At 57.7% G+C, this 18,336-nt stretch overlaps 5 protein-coding genes across 5 annotated transcripts in view; 3 read left to right on the forward strand and 2 right to left on the reverse strand.

Moving 5' to 3' along the window:
• Positions 1–330, forward strand: part of UBOX5 (U-box domain containing 5) — an 18,205-nt gene extending 17,875 nt beyond the window's left edge. The window contains exon 5 of the mRNA XM_079307307.1: positions 1–330. This exon is cut by the window's left edge and continues 443 nt beyond it. The gene's annotated coding sequence lies outside the window, so the exon portion shown is untranslated.
• A 5,144-nt stretch (positions 331–5,474) lies between these two features.
• LOC306802554 (vasotocin-neurophysin VT-like) lies at positions 5,475–9,071 on the forward strand (the record flags this gene model as incomplete). Its single annotated transcript, XM_079306972.1, has 3 exons — positions 5,475–5,594; positions 6,867–7,068; positions 8,905–9,071. 3 exons carry the CDS (start codon positions 5,475–5,477, stop codon positions 9,069–9,071), a joined length of 489 nt encoding a protein of 162 aa, XP_079163098.1.
• Positions 9,072–12,190: 3,119 nt separating this feature from the next.
• LOC306802555 (neurophysin 1-like) lies at positions 12,191–13,444 on the forward strand (the record flags this gene model as incomplete). The annotated part of the gene is made up of 3 exons (XM_079306973.1): positions 12,191–12,310; positions 12,383–12,584; positions 13,395–13,444. The coding sequence occupies 3 exons, from the start codon at positions 12,191–12,193 to the stop codon at positions 13,442–13,444; spliced, it is 372 nt and encodes a 123-aa protein (XP_079163099.1).
• A 457-nt stretch (positions 13,445–13,901) lies between these two features.
• On the reverse strand, positions 13,902–16,596 carry MRPS26 (mitochondrial ribosomal protein S26). The gene is made up of 4 exons (XM_079306990.1): positions 16,302–16,596; positions 15,727–15,861; positions 14,690–14,813; positions 13,902–14,471 (listed from the first exon to the last, which is right to left on the reverse strand). Exons 1-4 carry the CDS (start codon positions 16,562–16,564, stop codon positions 14,340–14,342), a joined length of 654 nt encoding a protein of 217 aa, XP_079163116.1. The 5' UTR covers positions 16,565–16,596; the 3' UTR covers positions 13,902–14,339.
• Positions 16,597–17,363: 767 nt separating this feature from the next.
• On the reverse strand, positions 17,364–18,336 carry LOC306802670 (progonadoliberin-2). The gene is made up of 3 exons (XM_079307165.1): positions 18,134–18,336; positions 17,565–17,630; positions 17,364–17,474 (listed from the first exon to the last, which is right to left on the reverse strand). Exons 1-3 carry the CDS (start codon positions 18,269–18,271, stop codon positions 17,454–17,456), a joined length of 225 nt encoding a protein of 74 aa, XP_079163291.1. The 5' UTR covers positions 18,272–18,336; the 3' UTR covers positions 17,364–17,453.

The following is an 18,336-nucleotide window of genomic DNA, read 5'->3' on the forward strand; positions in this document are numbered from 1 at the left end:
TTTCCCCACCAGTTCCTGCCACGTTTGACCAGCAGCCAGCCGGTTGTGGAGCAGGTAAAGCCCTTGTGAGTGACAACACACACACACACAAAGCCCCCCCTGACCTCCTCCCCTTGCCCACCTCGCCCTCCCTTCCCTGCTGGGAGTGTCCCTCACCCTGGAATCAGTGAGAGGCTGTGGTTGAGGTGAGGGGCTGGCAGTGATCTCACCCTGCTCATCCAGACTTGTAGAAAAGCCATCCCATCCCACCCTCTTGGTTTATGTCGTGTGACCAGCCCAGCTCCTGGCTGGCTGATAGACATTTAAGCCTTAATAAAATGTTTAAAGTCAGGTTCTCTCTCTCTGCCTCCTAATTGGTCTCATCCTGGGGTTTAATGATGTCCTGGAGTGAATCTCTTGGCAGAGGAAATAAAAGGGCTGGGAAAAGCCAAACCAACAGAAAGGAGCTGCAGACCAGGGGTTAAGCAGCCTCGTGCACCACAGGGATGAGGCTCAGACACCTGCACCCACAGGGGCTTCAGAGAGCAGCTGTGACATCAAAGGGTTTGTCACCTCTACAACCCCCTGCTGCTGCCACTTAATTGGTGTTCTGGGCCATAAGGAGCCTCCAGCTGACTCAGCTCACCTTGGTCACACCTTTATTTGCTCTCAAAAGGCACCTGAGCAATGCTGTCATGTTCTGGCACAGGAAGGAGCTGCTCAACCACTGGAACAGAGCTTTGTGCTGGCCCCAGACTGATCCTGCTCCCTGCCTGCGTCAGCAGGAGTTACAGCCTGTCTCCATTCCCAGCAAAAATAGAAAATCACACGTCTTAAAATAATAAACACTTAGAAAATAGGCACAAAATTCCTAAAATCCCCACGATTCAGAGGCAGTCAATTCATTCCATTGCAGTGTGGTGTGTTTGCAGTGATTCAGCTCTCACACCTCCCTGAGGGAAGGGGGGAGGATGGATGGATGGATGGATGGATGGATGGATGGATGGATGGATGGATGGATGGATGGATGGATGGATGGATGGATGGATGGATGGATGGATGGATGGAGCCTCAGAGCTTGGATGCTTCCAAAGCCATGGGTTCTGACAAGCTTCTCCAGTGCCCAAAAGTTCCTTGTGGTGTCCTGCCAGGGGCAGTGATCCAGGTGGGAACCATCTCCCAAATCATCTCCAGGTTCCCTTTGTTCTGCAGGGAGGGGCAGGGGTTGGAAGGAAGGGGTGGTTTTGGGACATCAGGTCCCCTCCCTGCTCAGAGCAGGGCTCATCTCCACCTCACAGCAGGATCTCAGAGCCTTCATCCCCCAATTTCTCCTTCTTAACCCTCTGGGACCTTTGGCAGAACATTTCACCCACTGTGTCCCCTCTTGCAGGAGATCCAGGGATGAGTTTCCCTCTGCACCCACATCCTGGAGCTCAGGGAAGGACCACCTGCCCCAGCTGGGTGTGAGACTCCTGATCCCAGGGCACTGGGACCCCTGTGGGCAGCAGGGACCCTCTCTGCACCCCAAGGGTGACACAGCCAGGAATTCCTTGGCTTCCTGGAGCCACAGCAATCCCTCCAGCTCCCATATGGATGCCACCAGCACATTTATTCTCAGCTCCAAGCCTGTCTTCTCCCTGGGAGCTGGGGAATGCAATTATTGCAGCCTGAGCAATTTCCTCTAATGCTGTCCTTCAAGCACACACAAATCCATCCCTTGTTGGTCAGTGACCTCCCAGTGTGACATCCACATCCCAGCAGGATGGGTTTGGCCACGGGAATGATCAGAGCAGTGCCCCAGCCAATCTTGGTGTTGGCTGTGCTGCCTTTCAAGAGGCATCAAAGCTGTTTTCCAGCTGTCAGGGAAGCAGAGGAGCATCTCCATGTGTGATGTGAGGGGAGGAGGTGCAGGATCCCCCTCCTCACCAGCTTTCAGCCCCGGTGACATGACATGGTGACAGTGACAGATGCATTTGAGGAACATTAGAGCTCCCAGGCAGGAGCAGGGAGCTCTCCCTTGCCAGCCTGACCCTCTCCATGTGACATCTTCAAGAATTTCTCCCTTCCCTGCTGCATCCCCCACAACAAAGGCAGGAAATGCACAAATCGGTGAAATCCATCCCATTTTCCAAAATCTCTGATTTACCCTGGTTGAGTGCTGTCACTCCCATTTATCCTGGCTGAACTTTGGCACTGGGAGCTGTGTGTGCTGCAGCCAAGCCCCAGCACCTCCCTCCCTCCCTTCTCCTGCCTCCCAAAGGGCTCTCACAAAGCTCCCTGGGGGCTCCAGAGCTAACAGAGCTCCAGGATCAGGTTGGATATTTGGGAAGATTTCTTCAAGGAAAGGATGGTCAGGCACTGGCACAGCTGGCAGTGATGGAGTCCCCATCCCTGGAGGGATTTAACACCCATGTGGCACTTGGGGACATGGGGCAGTGGTGGCTTTGGCAGTGCTGGGGGAATGGTTGGACTCCATGACCTTGGAGAGCTTTTCCAACCTCAGAGATTCCAGGATCTCCATGGCTGAGCCCCTCAGGCAGCCCCAGCCTTTTGCTGGTGTCTACAAGAGCTGGGGCCATATTTTGGCTGAGCAAGGGGGCAGATTTCAGGGTGCTGCTCCATTCCCAGCCCAGGTCAGGATTTTGGGATTTCCTCATTCCCAAGGGGAGGGAGTTGGGATAGGAAAAACAGCTGGATGAATGCCCTGGCACCACCACACCCTTTGAGTGTTTTTAGGAGATCAGAAGAAGGAGCATCCTCTGGGGAAGAGCCTGGGGAGAGCAGGGACATGGCAGAGCAACAGCAAGGAGGGACCCTGGGGCTGCTGGTGGAGGATTTGGGGTGGGGCTCTGAGTACCCCAAGCCTCAGCTGGGAGCAGGATGTGGGAAGGGAGCCCAGCAGCACCCCAGGTACCAGTGACCATCACAGCCCAGCAGGGCTCTGCCAAACCCATCCCCGGCATCACCTGCCCCACGCCTCACCCCAGGTAACCCCGACATTTCCCTCCCCAAACCCCCTTTTTGTGTTTTCTGCCCATTTCCCCTCCCCGTTCCCGCCTCATCCTCCCCTTGATTCCCCTAAGTGATTCTGCCTTGCGGCTGCGGAGCCTCTGCAACTTGGAAAAACATTTTATTAACCTTCCTCGACTTTAAAGAGCATAATTACATTTTAATCTCATATTCCTGCGTTATCATTCCAGACACAGAGTCATTTGAATGCAGCTCGTTCCCAGCTAATGTAATTTTACGATACAGTAATGAAGAGACGGAGCACGGGCGCCTAACACCCAATTTAGAGCTGACATTTGGGGCTCTTTTAAAGAAAAGTTTTCCCAGCCGAGGGCTTTTGCGTCCTCCTCAGCCCTGCAACGTAAGTGGGTTTGGGCTCCCGCTGTGAAGGGATGGGTTTGGATGGGGAAACGAGGCTGCTGCTAATGACATCGGTCATTAAATCCCCCACGGCTGCCCCACGTGGGTGATTCAGCGTCACGGGGCAAATTTGGGAACTCGCCGCTCCCTGGGTCCCAGGGAGAGCTGAGGCAGGGGCTGTGGCCACCTTCACCCCCACCCCGAGGGATGGAAATCGCTCTCGTGTACCCAGCAGGAGCCCCAGAGCCCAGGAGTGTCACCCCCGGGTGGATCCACGCCCCAAAATCACCGGGACCCCCCCGGCGCTGTGCCTCAGTTTCCCTTTTGGGGGAGGGCAGGGCGATGCTCTGGGGTTCAGCCCCCTCCAGCATTGCTCCCCCTTCCCGTGGAGCTTTTCAAAGCGCTCGGAGGTTTTTCAGGGAGAATTGCAGTGGGATCACCTTGGTCCCATCACTTTGGTATGCTGGAGCAGGGCAGACCCCTCCCCACCATTCCCCTCACTCCAACTGGAGCTGGGGTTTGTCCAGCAGAAAAGGGATGATAACGAGGAGGAAAAATGAGGGAAACTAATGAGGGCCAGGGGAAAAACATGTTCAGCCACCCCAAGGTGTCCAGGCTGATTTTTATGATTCTTTCCCTCGATTCCTCACTTTATGAGCAAAGGATAAAACCACTCCAGAAACGGAACCACAGCTGGAAGCACCCCCACATTGTCCAGCCCCCTCCCAGCCCCCCAGATAAACCCCTCCAGGTCATTGTGAGCCAGTCCCAGCATTTTTGGGGGGAGAAGAAGAGGGAGGATACTCACAGGCACCAGATTCCTCTCTACATAAAAGTTTCACATTGCTGAGGCTGCCTTGGTGTAGCTGGAAAAGGGATCTGGGAACAACAGGAATATTCCTGGCTGGATGGAGCAGGGGGTTGCTGATGTTTTTCCTGTACAGATGTTTTTGGCAGCCCATGGGTGACACGAGTGTGCTGGTGCCAGCCCCAAAGGTGCCTTTTCTTTTGGTCTTCCCTTTTCCTGCTGCTTTCCCTGCTTTCTGGTTTCTTGGAGAAGAGGTGGAAGAGGCAGGAGAGCAGTGGGTGGCACCCCAATGCTACAGCCCAGCCCTGGGTTTTGGGGGTTTTTGTGCACCCAGGGTTCTCTCCCAGCCCCAAGCTCCCCTCCAGCATCCCCTCCCAGAGCTGCATCAGCCAAACTTGCATCCCACAAATCAGCATCCCATAAACCAGCATCTCTCCCTAAACCTGCATCCCATAAACCAGCACCCCTCCCCAAACTTGCATTCCTCCCCAAAGCAGCATCCTTCCTGGGCCAGAATGCTCAAAACAAACACCATTTCCCAAACCAGCATCCCTTCCCAAACCATCATCTCTCCCAAAATCTGCATCCTTCCAAGAATCTTCCAAATAAACAGCCTCTCTAAAGCAGCACCTTGCAAACCATTATCCCTCCCAAAAATAAGCATTATTCCCAGACCAGCATCTCTCCCAAAATCTGCATCCATCCCAAACCAGCATCACTCCCTAAATTTAGCATCTCTCCCAAAATCCACATCCATCCCAAACGACCATCACCCCCAAATTCAGTATCTCTCCCAAAATCTGTATCTATCCCAAAACAGAATCACCCCCCACATTCAGCACCTCTCCCAAAATTCACATCCAACCCAAACCAGCATCACCCTCTAAATTCAGCACCCTTCCCAAAACCACATCTCCTGCGTGAACATCTGTCCCCAAACCCACATCCCTCCCCAAACCAGCACCTTCTGAAGGAGCACCTCTCCCTGAATCCACCCCCAGCCCATCCAGTGCCCCTTCCCATCACATCCCAGTGCCAGCCCGTGCCCCTTGGAGCAGCCAAGGGTGGGATTCACCAGCCCTGAGTGCTGCTGCACTGAATCATCTCAGTTACAGATTTGTTTGGTTGTGATTTGGGGAAGCAAAAAAAAAAAAAAAAAAAAAAAAAAAAAGAAAAGAAAAAACAACAACAAAAAAATCTCAACCCATCCCTCTTCCTCCTCCTCCTCCCCTGGGAAGGGGTGATGGCAGCATAAATAGCAGCTCTCTCAGCACGGGGCCAGGCGCAGCTGGAGCAGCTTCCCCCGGCACCCTGCACCATGGCAGAGCCTTCGCTGCCCCTCTCCTTCCTCTGCCTCCTCGCCCTCTCCTCCGCCTGCTACATCCAGAACTGCCCCCGGGGCGGCAAGCGCGCTCTGGGCGACACAGCGCTGCGACAGGTACGGGGGGGACGGGACACGGGGTGGGGGCCGGGGGGACAGAGGGGTGCAGGGGCTGCCCGACACCCCTGGGTGCCCCTGCCCGGAGCTGGGGGGTTTGGGATGGCTGAGGGACACAGTGACCACCACGAAGTGCTGCTGGCACCTCGAGAAGAGGCTCAGACTTGGCCACAGCAGAGCAGGACAGGACAGCGCAGGGAGAGGGGACACGGAGGGCATGGGGACACCCCGAGAGGGGACACAAGGTCACGGCCACCAGCCTTGGTGGCAGCGTGGCACCTCCAGGAGGGGCTGGTGGGGATCTGGTTTACGGGGGAGTGATGCTCTTTGTGGGATGCTGATTTAGGGAGGGATGCTGCTTTCTGGGATGCTGATTTATGGGGGGAAATTGCTTTGTGGGATGCTGATTTAGGAAGGGATGCTCTTGGTGGGATGCTGGTTTAACGGGGGATGCTGATTTAGGAAAGGATGCTGGTTTGGGGAGGGATGCTCTTTTTAGATGCTGGTTTAGGGGGAATGATGTTTTGTGGGATGCTGGTTTAGGAAGGGATGCTGGTTTAGGGTGGGATGCTCTTTGTAGGATGCTGATTTAGGGAGGGATGCTGCTTTCTGGGATGCTGATTTATGGGGGAAGTTGCTTTGTCGGATGCTGATTTAGGAAGAGATGTTCTTGGTGGGATGCTGGTTTAAGGGAGGATGCTGCTTTGTGGGATGCTGGTTTAAGGAGGGATGCTGGTTTGGGGAGGAATGCTCTTTGTAGGATGCTGGTTTAGCGGGAATGATGTTTTAGGGAGGGATGCTGGTTTCTGGGATGCTGATTTAGGGGTGGGGAAGTTGCTTTCTGGGATGCTGATTTAGGAAGGGATGCTTTTGGTGGGATGCTGATTTAGGGAGAGATGGTCATGGTGGCACGCTGATTTATGGGGGTAAGTTGCTTTGTGGGATGCTGGTTTAGTAAGGGATGTTCTTGGTGGGATGCTGATTTAGGAAGGGATGCTCTTGGTGGGACGCTGATTTAGGGAGTGATGCTGCTTTCTAGGATGCAGGTTTGACTGATGCAGCTCTGGGAGGGGAAGCTGGAGGGGAGTGATGGGCTTGGGGCTGGGAGAGAACCCCGGGTGCACAAAATCCCCCCAAACCCAGGGTTGGGCTGTGGCACTGGGGTACAGGGCAGGGCGCTGTGGCCGTTCTTTGCCATAGGGGGTTTCTAACACAAAGGGGTGTAAAAGGAGTTTTTTGGGGCTCGGGTACTGAGGCAGCTCCTTCCCGCAGTGCCTGCCCTGCGGCCCCGGCAACAGAGGGAGCTGCTTCGGGCCCGGCATCTGCTGCGGGCCGGAGCTGGGCTGCTACCTGGGCACGGCGGAGACGCGGCGCTGCGCCGAGGAGGATGCGCTGCCCTCGCCCTGCCAGGCTGGAGGGGAGCCCTGCGGCTCCGGGGGCCGCTGCGCCGCTCCCGGCATCTGCTGCACCGCCGGTAACGGGGCGGGGGGCGCGGGGATGGGCGCGGGGATGGGCGCGGGGGGATGGAACTCGGGGAGATGGAGCTCGGGGATGGAGATCGGGGGGATGGAACTCGGTGGGATGAGAGTCGGGGGGATGGAGATCGGGGGGATGGAACTCGGGGAGATGGAGCTCGGGGGGGATGGAGATCGGGGGGATGGAACTCGGGGAGATGGAGCTCGGGGGGATGGAGATCGGGGGGATGGAACTCGGGGGGATGGAGCTCGGGGAGATGGAACTCGGGGGGATGGAACTCGGGGGGATGGAGATCGGGGGGATGGAGCTCGGGGGGATGGAGCTCGGGGGGATGGAACTCGGGGAGATGAAACTCGGGGAGATGGAACTCGGGGAGATGGAACTCGGGGAGATGGAACTCGGGGGGATGGAGATCGGGGAGATGGAGCTCGGGGGGATGGAGATCGGGGGGATGGAGCTCGGGGGGATGGAGCTCGGGGGGTTGGAACTCGGGGGGATGGAGCTCTGCAGTAGCGCTCAGCTGGGACTGGGGTTTAGTTTTAGGGAGGGGAAACTGAGGCGTGGAGTGGAAGTGGTGTTGGCGCCGTTCTGAGATAATTTGGGTTGGATTCAGGCTGGTTATAAGGAAGGAATTTTTTTCCTGGGAGGGTGCTGAGCCCTGGCACAGGGTGCTCAGAGAAGCTGTGGCTGTGTCATCCCTGGCAGTGTCCCAGGCCAGGCTGGACAGGGCTTGGAGCAACCTGGGATAGTGAAATGTGTCCCTGCCCATGGCAGGGGGGTGGAATGGGATGGGATTTATGATCCCTTCCAACCCAAACCATTCCATGATTCTTTGAAATCCCGTGTGACATCCAGCCCTTGGCAGGAGCAGGTCACAGCAGCAGCACTCCAGGCCAGGCAGCTGTGAGTGTGAGTGTGAGTGTGAATGTGTGTGAGTGTGAGTGTGTGTGTGTCTGTGTGTGTGAGTGTGTGTGTGTGTGTGAGTGTGTGTGTGTGTGAGTGTGTGTGTGTGTGTGAGTGTGTGTGTGTGTGTGTGTGTGAGTGTGTGTGTGAGTGTGAGTGTGTGTGTGAGTGTGTGTGTGTGTGTGAGTGTGTGTGTGTGTGTGAGTGTGTGTGTGTGTGTGTGTGTGTGAGTGTGTGTGAGTGTGTGTGTGTGTGTGTGTGTGTGTGTGTGTGTGTGTGTGTGTGTGTGAGTGTGTGTGTGTGTGTGTGTGTGTGTGTGAGTGTGTGTGTGAGTGTGTGTGTGTGAGTGTGTGTGTGTGAGTGTGTGTGTGAGTGTGTGTGTGTGTGTGTGAGTGTGAGTGTGAGTGTGTGAGTGTGTGTGTGTGTGTGTGTGAGTGTGTGTGTGTGAGTGTGTGTGTGTGTGTGCCCAGAATCCAGCAGGATGGGTGTGCACAGCCCAGGCTGCCAAGCCCTGGCTGTTTGCAGCCCACCTGCTGCCCAGCCACTCATCCAGCTGTGCATGCATCCCCAAAATCTTCCCTTTGGGGTGCCAGGGAAGCACTGAGCCTTCAGATGTCCCTCCACATGTCCTGGGTGAGGCTCTGCCTGCCCATGGCTGAGAAGGAGCTTCAGAGATGGTCTTTGATGTCCCTTCCGACCCAAACCCTTCTGATTCTAACGAATTGGGCTCAGATCTCCTTCCTGACCCACCATGAGTTTTTTCCTGCCAGCACAGCCTCCCTGATGTGCCAAAAAACCCAGCCCTGCTCCCTGCTTAACGGGAGAGACAAAACCGGAGCTGTAGCTGTGCTGGCCCCTCTGGCTGCCACCAACCCCTTCTCCAGCCCCAAAACAATCCCAAATAACCCTTTCCATCACCAATTTTGGGCAGAGTCGTGCTCCACGGACAGCGACTGCCTGGACGAGGGCAGCGAGGGCGCTCGGGAGTCGGCGGACGAGAAGAGCCTGGCGGTGCTGGACAGCTCAGCCGGGGATCTGCTGCTCAAGCTCATGCACTTGGCAAACCGACAGCAGCAGGGCAAGCACCCCCTGCTCTGAGCCCCCCCAAGCCCGACCCACCCCCCCAGCTCGGCTCTGTACATACAACACCCAATAAAAGTCCTTGTGCACTGTGGTGGGCTCGTCCTGGGCGCTGGGGGTGGCTGTGGGGGGTCCAGGATGGGGTGTTGGAGGGTCTTCTGTCCCCAAATCCCCGTGGGTTGGCTGGGCTGGGTGCAGGATTTGGTCCTGTAGAACTGGAATTTGGGATCTGGCCATGGAGAGCCAGCCAGTCCCCCAGGAGCCTGGGGACAGCTGGGATGTGCCACCCTCCTGTCACCTCTGAGCCCCTCTTTGGGGCAGATTCAGGACCTCACTGCCTTCAGGAATCAGCACAGCACCTACTAAAAATGATAAAAAGTGAGGAAAAGCATCCCAAATCTCTCAAGAGCAGAGAAGTTTGGGCTCCCAGCTCCAAAGATCCTAAAGAAAAGCATCCCAAATCTCTCAGGAGCAGAGAAGTTTGGGATCCTAGCTCCAAAGATCCTAAAGTAAAGCACCCCAAATTTCTCAGGAGCACAGAAGTTTGGGATCCTAGCTCCAAAGATCCTAAAGAAAAGCACCCCAATTCTCTCAGGAGCAGAGAAGTTTGGTTTCCCAGCTCCAAAGATCCTAAAGAAAAGCATCCCAATTCTCTCAGGAGCAGAGAAGTTTGGGATCCTAGCTCTAAATATCCTAAAGAAAAGCACCCCAATTCTCTCAGGAGCAGAGAAGTTTGGGATCCTAGCTCCAAAGATCCTAAAGTAAAGCACCCCAAATTTCTCAGGAGCACAGAAGTTTGGGATCCTAGCTCCAAAGATCCTAAAGAAAAGCACCCCAATTCTCTCAGGAGCAGAGAAGTTTGGTTTCCCAGCTCCAAAGATCCTAAAGAAAAGCATCCCAATTCTCTCAGGAGCAGAGAAGTTTGGGATCCTAGCTCTAAATATCCTAAAGAAAAGCACCCCAATTCTCTCAGGAGCAGAGAAGTTTGGGATCCTAGCTCCAAAGATCCTAAAGTAAAGCACCCCAAATTTCTCAGGAGCAGAGAAGTTTGGGATCCTAGCTCTAAATATCCTAAAGAAAAGCACCCCAATTCTCTCAGGAGCAGAGAGTTTTGGTTTCCCAGCTCCAAAGATCCCCTCAGGGCTGATCTCGTCCTTCCCATCCCCTCTGGACACCCACAGGGAGGATCAGTCCCCGTCATCCTACCGTCACCCCCCAAAATTTGGCCCCAAAATTTGGAGTGCCGTCATCCCAACCCTGCCCCTCTCACCCTGTGGGTGGCTCCGAGGTCTCTCCGGGCTGGCAGGGGCACGGCACCGGGACAGCTCCTTTATACTGTCCCCGAGGGAGGTGGCACCTCCGGGGAGGTGGAGCTCCCTGGCACCCGCGGGTCCATCCTGCCCATCCTGCAGGGGATGGATCCAGGACCTGCGTCCACAGCAGCATCCCAGCCCAGCCCTGGGGAGAAACTGACCCCAAATCACCCCAAAATCGTGAGGAGGGGGGTGACGCCAGCGTGGTTGAGGGAGCTGGGATGAGGGAATTGGGCTTTCAGCCCAGCTCTGGCACTCTGACTTTTCCAAGATGCAGGATGTGAACCCCCAACACTCCTGCAGCACTGGGGATGTGTGGCTGAGCTGGGAATGCTCCACCTGACGAACACCCCAAAATCAGGCAAAAATCGAGTCCCCCCAAACCACCAGGGGCTGATATCTGGGTTTTCCCCCACTGAGACACATCCTGCAGGGGTCTGGGATGACAATCCCCTCCCTCCACGCTGTGCTGCAGCTGGGACAGCACACAGCAGGTGCTGAGCCCCATTTCCAACCATCCCCATGGATCCAGGGGCTGCTCTGTCCCCAGGGGCTGGCACTGACCCCAGCTGGGTGACAGGGACCTGCCTGCCCTCCTGCTGCCCCTGCTAAGTGGTGGATTTTGAGGCAAGCTGGAGGGACAGGAAAAGGTCATGGCTGTCCAGCTCTGGGCTGCCTAATTCTCAATTAAGCCAGCACAGGGGAATGATTTCAGTGGACGTCAAGTTTTGTCCTCAGCAGGGAAATTTATTCAAGCTGGGAAGCTCCTAATTGGGATAATGAGGCAAGGGGCTGGGGTGAGCAGACCCTGGGTGGTTGCATCATCCTTCAGCCTCATCCTCAGCGCTGCTTCTGGGGAGGGGGGCTGGCTTTGTGGGCTGGTGGAGTGGCTCAGGACACCACATCCAGTCCCAGCCTGCAGCTCCAAGGAGAGGCAGTAGGGAAATTTGGGATTTCAGGCCTTTGCCCAGGAGGTTTGGTGTTCTCATGTGGCTGTGGAGCTGTTGGATGAGTGAGTGGGGATGGGCTGGGTGGCTCTGCTGTTCCTGAGTGAGGTGAGCCCCGAGCTGAGCATCCCCCAAAGGACAGGGCCAAGAGCAACATTGCCCTCCCCACATCCCATGGATGATCCCAGAGGATATGGGATTGCTTCTCCCACCCAAAGGGACTTGAAACCAATGGAAGCCATGCTGCTCTCAGCCCACTCCTGGGTGGACACATCCCACCTGCATCTCTACCCTCTCCATGCCAGAGGGGTTCCCAATGGGACACACCACAGCTCAGCAGCCCTGAGTGGCTGGGGAGAGGAGTCCCAAACCCCAGACTCCATCCACACCCCCACACATCCATCCACAACTCCCACACATCCATCCAACCCCATCCACAACCTCCACACATCCATCCAACCCCATCCACAACTCCCACACATCCATCCAACCCCATCCACAACTCCCACAGATCCATCCAACCCCATCCACAACTCCCACAGATCCATCCAACCCCATTCATAACCCCACAGATCCATCCAACCCCATTCATAACCCCACAGATCCATCCAGCCCCATCCACAATCCCCACACATCCATCCACAACCTCCACACGTTCCCTCTGTCGCTGGACTCATCACAGAGGAGAAAACCAACACCTTGTCCTTGACCTCATGTCCTCGACCTCTGGCTATTAGCTCTGCCCTCTGCTGTGGGAAGCAATTCCTTGTGGTTTTTAAGGAACACAGGTGACGCTGGTGCCAGAATCCCTAAGTAGGAGCCAGGACTATAAATACAGGGCCGGGGGTTGGGATGGGCAGCCCAAAATCCTGCCACTATGTCCTGCAAGGCTCTGGCTCTCTGCCTCCTGGGGCTCCTGGCTCTCTCCTCCGCTTGCTACATCCAGAACTGCCCCATCGGGGGCAAACGGGCGGCGCTGGACATGGAAATCAGGAAGGTGGGTCCGGGAGAGCTCGGAGCGCTGCCAGCTCCATCCTTCCCTTCTGCCAACCTTCTGTTTCTCGAGCAGTGCCTGCCCTGCGGCCCCCGGAACAAGGGGCACTGCTTCGGGCCCAGCATCTGCTGCGGGGAGGAGCTGGGATGTTACCTGGGCACCTCGGAGACGCTGCGGTGCCAGGAGGAGAATTTCCTGCCCACCCCCTGCGAGTCGGGACAAAAGCCCTGCGGCTCCGGGGGCAGCTGCGCCGCTCCCGGCATCTGCTGCAGCAGCGGTGAGGGGACACCGGGCTCTGTAGGACACCGGGAGAGGGGATTGTGCCCCAGGGATTGTCTTTGTCCCATCCGTGTGTCCGTCCATCGCCCCGACAGACAGACCGCGCTCCGGGACTCATCCAGACCCCAGGGAAGGGATGAGAGCGGGTTTGGGGCAGCAGGGAAGCAGACAGCGAATTTTGGGGGCTGAGCAAGTGCAGGACTCGCATCCCTTCCTGCTCTCGGTTTTTCTCAAAATCCCACCCTCCTCCCTAAATTAACTACCTGAGATCCTGCTGTAAATCCCGGGAAGCATCGGAGAGTGGAGGGAGGAGCTCATTAAACCCCAGGGGATCTCTGGGGGCTGTTTGGGGGGATTTCTGTGGGGCTGTTTCAGGGGTCTCTGGGGGATGTTTTCTGGGGGTAACTGGGGGCTGTTTCAGAGGGTTTCTGAATGTTTTGGGGATTTCTAGGGGCTGTTTCAGGAGTCTCTGGGGGCTGCTCTGTTGGGGTCACTGGGGGCTGTTTCACAGATCTCTGTGAGCTTGTTTGGGGAGCCCCTGTGGGCTGTTTCAGGGGTCTCTGGGGCACATTTTGGGCGATCTCCCGGGCATGGTTCAGGGATCTCTGGGAGCTGTTTTGGGGAGTCCCTGTTGGCTGTTTCAGCAATCTCCAGGAGCTGGTTCAGTGGGCTGTTTCAGGGATCTCTGGTGGCTGTTTTAGGGGTCCTTGAGGGCTGTTTCTGGGATCTCTGGGGCCCGTTTTGGGGGTCCCTGGGGTCTGGTCGGTGCTGTCTGGTTTCACACCCCACTCTCCCCTCTCTCCCCCAGAGGGCTGCAGCACTGACTCATCCTGTGAGCAGGAGATGCTGTTTGTGTAGCCCACCCAGGAGAGAACCCACAGGATCTGCATCCATCGCTGTCCCAGCCCTGCCTCGGGCTCTGACTCACACTGAAGTGATGAGCTTAACTAGAAATAAAACTTGGACAGAAAAACAACCCAGACAGAAGTCTGTGTGGTTTGTGCACTTGCCTGTTGAGGTGGAGGCTTGGGAGGGAAAGACATTCAGGAAAAAGTGGAGGTAAAAAGTGAGGATTTCAGGTCAATGATGGGAGGGAGGGAAGGAAGGAGGGAGAGGGACCTGCAGGCCATGGCTGAACCACAGCAAACTCCAGGCTCAATGCTGGGCAGCCCAAAACCAGAAGTTTTAGGACAAAGATGACAGCCTGCAAGACCCCAGCACCCAAAGTCATTACAATTTTATCTACACCTTCAGTTTCAGGTGATGAATAAGTTAAGCCTGAAGGGAGAAATAAGGAGACACCAGAAATCCTGGATCATTCAGACACATTTTATTATTCAGCCACACCAAAGGATGTGTAAAGGAGGGTTTAAAGTATGAAATCAGGATTACAATTAATTCCTTCCCTCAACAACAAAAATAAGGGAAGGTCAGTGTTTCCTACAAATTCATTCAGCCTCGTTTGCCTTTGCAGCTGACAGTGAGGAGCTCAGAGCCAGGCTCTGCCTCAGGACTGCTCCTGCTGTGTGAGAAGGAATCCAAACACGTGGGAGGTGGGATCACAGGCACAGCAGCAGGGCTGAGCCAGGCTGCTGGAGCCTCCAAGTTTCCCCTCACCCCCTTTCCACAGGCATTAACCCTTTGGAAGCAGCAGAGCCATAGCTTTCTGCAGCACATCAGTGGTTGGTTTCTCCCTTCAGAGGAAGCTCTGTGCTGTGTGTGGGCTCTGGCACAGGGAGCCCAGGCCAGGGCTCTATGTCAGCACCGTGCGCTTGACGATGCGCCCGTCCTTGTCGATGGCAAAGTTGTAGTTCCGGGGGTTGTCCAGGCACTCCTCGATCCGTGCCTCCAGGTTCTCAAGGGTGATGAAGTTTTTGGCTTCCTCCTGAAGCAAAGGACAAGGATTATCCCCCTCAGGATTATCCCACCCTGTTCCCAGAGCTCTGGCTCCAGCTCTCTCCCATCCACGCGCTGTCAACACCCCTGGAGGTGCCGACGCTGCCAACTGAAAGATCTGTGGAAAACAAGCCCACGGCTTCCACATGGCTCCCTGGCAGGGAATTCTGGCAGCCTGGCTCCCCAGGAGACACCAGCTGCTCTTACCTGCAGCTGGAGAACCTCCTTCTCCTTCTCCTCCAGGAAAGCCTCCATTTTCCTGGCCTGTTTCTCTGCAATCTCTAACTTCTTCCTCCTCTCCTCCTCTTCTTGTTTCCTGAGTCGCTCCTCTCTGCCAGACAGAAGGGAAAATCTGATGGATGAGGTGACACTTCCATCCCCTGGAGAGCAGGAGGCTGCCCAGAGCACCTTGACTTGGCCCTCAGCAGCAAAAGGCACAGATAGCTGCACAGGCAGATTTATTTGAAAAGGTCAGGATTTCCTAGAATCACAGAGTCAGTTATGGTGGGGAAGGCTGTGTCCTCTTGTCCTCTGCTCCCAGAGAGCAGATCCTGACCCATTCTGGCAGCACCTTCCTGTCAGGGAGCTGTGGAGAGTGACAAGGACTCCCTTGAGCCTCCTTTTGCCCAGGCTGAGCCCCCAGCTGCCCCTACCAGGACTTGTGTTCCAGCTTTGTTGCCTTTTCCTGGACACACTCCAGGATCTCAGTGTCCTTCCTAATCTGAGGGACCCAGAACTGCACACAGCACTTGAGGTGTGGCCTCACCAGTGCTGAGAACAGAGGAAGAATCCCTTCTCTGTTCCTGCTGGCCACACCATTCCTGATCCAGGCCAGGAGCCACTGCCCTTCTTGGCCACCAGGGCACACTGCTGGCTCAGGTCCCTTTCTGCCTGGCTTCTGTCCTGCCACTCTGTCCCCAGCCTGTAGCACTGCAGGACCTGGTACTTGGTCCTGTTAAACCTCATATCCTTGGATTCAGCTCCTGCATCCAGCCCATGCAGGTGCCTCTGCAGGGCTCCCTGAGTCCAGGGCAGGGTTCCCTGGTCCTGCAGTGCTCCCTGAGTCCAGGGCAGGGTTCCCTGGTCCTGCAGGGCTCCCTGAGTCCAGGGCAGGGTTCCCTGGTCCTGCAGTGCTCCCTGAGTCCAGGGCAGGGTTCCCTGGTCCTGCAGTGTTCCCTGAGGCCAGGGCAGGGTTCCCTGGTCCTGCAGTGTTCCCTGAGGCCAGGGCAGGGTCCCCTGCTGACCTGCGTGCCCGCTGCCGCCCGTTCTCCTCCTCGTTCCAGGCCATCAGCCGCCGGTGCTCCTCCAGCTCCTCCTCCTCCTCGGCAGCCAGCCGCTCCTCCTGCTTCTTCTGCAGCACCTCGGCCCTGAACTCCGCCCTGCCAGGAGCAGGGGAGGGACTCAGCTCCTGCCCGGGGCTGCCAGCACAGCGGGTTCTCCCCACACAGCCCCATAGAGGTCCCAGTTCCACCACCCCGTCCATCCTCTGCCACACATCAGTATCAGACTCACCACCCCTTCCTGCCCCCAGTATCTCAGGATCTGCCTGCTCCTGTTACAAAGTGCCCCAGAGCCAGCCCTCCACTGCCCCACAGCAGCCCCACAGCCAGACCCCAACCCTGCACCCAGTCCAGTCAGCCCCCAGAAACCCCACAGCCAGCTTCCTTACCCAAACCCACAACCACCCCCAGGCTCCTCAGCACCCCAGAACCATCCCGGACCATCCCATACCCCCAGCAGCCCCAACACTCCATCTCCACCGCCACAGCCCGCCCCAGCTGCCCCACACGCCATCCCCATGCCCGGCCCGTGCCGGTACCGCAGGGCGCTGAGCACCAGCCGGTGCTGCCGGTACCGCTCCAGCACCACCAGCAGCTCCTCGGGGTCCACGGGCGGCGGCAGCTTCACGCGGGCCGCCTTGGACTTGGCGGGGGGATCGTGGCGGGTCTTGCGGCCCCGCGCCGGCAGCGCCCGCGGGCACCAGGCGGGACAGAGCCCCGGGAAGGGGCCGGGCCCCAGCGCGGCCGCCAGCGCCGGCAGCGGGACGGAGCCCGGGCGGCAGCGCCTCAGCGCCGGCAGCATGGCGGCGCGGCACTGACGTCACGGCGCGGCGAGTGACGTCACGGCGCGGGCCTGCGCGCGCGGCGCCACGGGAAGGGAGGGGGGAGCGGGGCCTGATGGGAAATGGAGGCGGGGAGGGGACAGGGACAGGGACACCCTACACGGGACAGGGACACCCTTCACGGGACAGGGACACCCTTCACGGGACAGGGCACCCTACATGGGACAGGGACATGGCTAGGGACACCCTACACGGGACACGGGCACCCTACGGGATAGAGACAGCCTTGGGACATGGACACCCCACCCGGGACAGGGACAGCCCCTTGGAAAAGGGACACTCTACACGGGACAGACTACCGTGTGACACGGGCACCGAAGGGACAGGGACATCCCCACGGGACACGGATATCCGTGGGGAAGAGACACCCTACACGGGGCAGGGACACGGACACGCACGGGGCAGAGACACCCCCTGGTGAAGGTGACACACCCACGGGACAGGGACACAGGGACAGGGACACCGTCACGGACACGGACGCGGAACCCTAAGGGAAAGCCATCCCCGCAGGGAACACCTCCCACGGGACACGACACCCCAAAAGACACAGCACAAACCCTTCGCACTGCACACCGCATTGCACGGGACACCAATTTCCCACCACTGTCCCAAGAAACGGGACACCTCCCACGGGACACGACATCCCCAGGGGACACAATCCCCCTTTATCAGACACCCCCCAAGAGACAGAGCCCCCCCGGGACAGGAATCGCACCCACGGAACACCACTGTCCCCACCTGCCACCCCCCATCACCCCCATCACCATCACTGCGCACAAATCGCCCCCAGCCCCTTTTATTCCCCGCGGTTCGGTCCCGGTTCGGTCCCGCCGGGGGCGCTGGGTCCGCTCAGGGGCGCAGCGCGGGTCGCTGCGGGAGAGGGGCGGGGGGATCGGTCACTGCCGGTCCCGGGACCCCCCCAGGACCCCCCCAGGACCCCCCAGCCCCGATCCCGCTCACCGGCAGCGGCTCCTCCCGCCGGACGGGACACGGGAGGGGACGGCAGCGCCCGAGAGGGGACGGGATCTGCGGGAGGGGGAAAAACACCCGGGGTGGGGGGATTCAGGGTGGATAAACTGCGGGGATTCCGGGGAGGAAGGTGAATAAATGGGGAAGGTAATCACGGGGAAAGGGGATAATCTGGAAGTGGGATAATTCAGGGGGGAGGATAACCTGAGAGATTATAGCCCATGGGGTGATAAACCCGGATAATTCAGGGAGGGGGATAACCTGGGGGGATTATAGCCCGTGGGGTAATAAAACCGGAGTGGGGTTTAATTTGGGGCAGGGATAAATACAAGAATTCGGCGGGGAGATAATCGCCGAACAGGGGTATAATTCAGAGGGGATAATTTGGGACAGGATAACTCGGTGGGATAAAACCCCAGGAGAAGGGGGCTTTTATCCCGGGGGGGGGGGGGGGCACAAACCCTGGGACAGGGGAACACAGCCGGGATGAGCATCACCCTTTGGGGCGGTGGGATTCACCCCGGGAGGGAAGGGAATGAGCTGGAGGGGGGTGACCCTACCTGGAGGTTTGCGGGGGTCCGGAGGTCCCGTTTGCCCCCCGGGTACCAGCCGTGGGACCAGTGCTGGCCGTGGCCGCGGGGCAGCGCGCAGCTCAGCAGCAGCAGCGCCAGCAGCAGCAGCGACCCGCGGGGAGCCATGGCCGGGGGGCTGCGGGGACACAGCCCGCCCTGTCCCACCGGCACCCGCTCCGGGGACACCCCCG

The sequence above is a fragment of the Erithacus rubecula genome (assembly GCF_903797595.1).
Source record: "Erithacus rubecula genome assembly, chromosome: 5".
Taxonomy (NCBI): Eukaryota; Metazoa; Chordata; class Aves; order Passeriformes; family Muscicapidae; genus Erithacus; species Erithacus rubecula.

Coding starts and splice junctions, on each gene's coding strand:
- MRPS26 (XM_079306990.1), bottom strand. CDS start 16,564: ATGCTGCCGGCGCTGAGGCGCTGCCGCCCGGGCTCCGTCCCGCTGCCG. Junction 15,862..16,301: donor CTGGTGCTCAGCGCCCTGCG/GTACCGGCACGG, acceptor TGCTCCTGGCAG/GGCGGAGTTCAGGGCCGAGG. Junction 14,472..14,689: donor AGGAGGTTCTCCAGCTGCAG/GTAAGAGCAGCT, acceptor CCTTTGCTTCAG/GAGGAAGCCAAAAACTTCAT.
- LOC306802670 (XM_079307165.1), bottom strand. CDS start 18,271: ATGGCTCCCCGCGGGTCGCTGCTGCTGCTGGCGCTGCTGCTGCTGAGC. Junction 17,631..18,133: donor GGACCCCCGCAAACCTCCAG/GTAGGGTCACCC, acceptor CCCCTCCCGCAG/ATCCCGTCCCCTCTCGGGCG. Junction 17,475..17,564: donor GGCGGGAGGAGCCGCTGCCG/GTGAGCGGGATC, acceptor CCTCTCCCGCAG/CGACCCGCGCTGCGCCCCTG.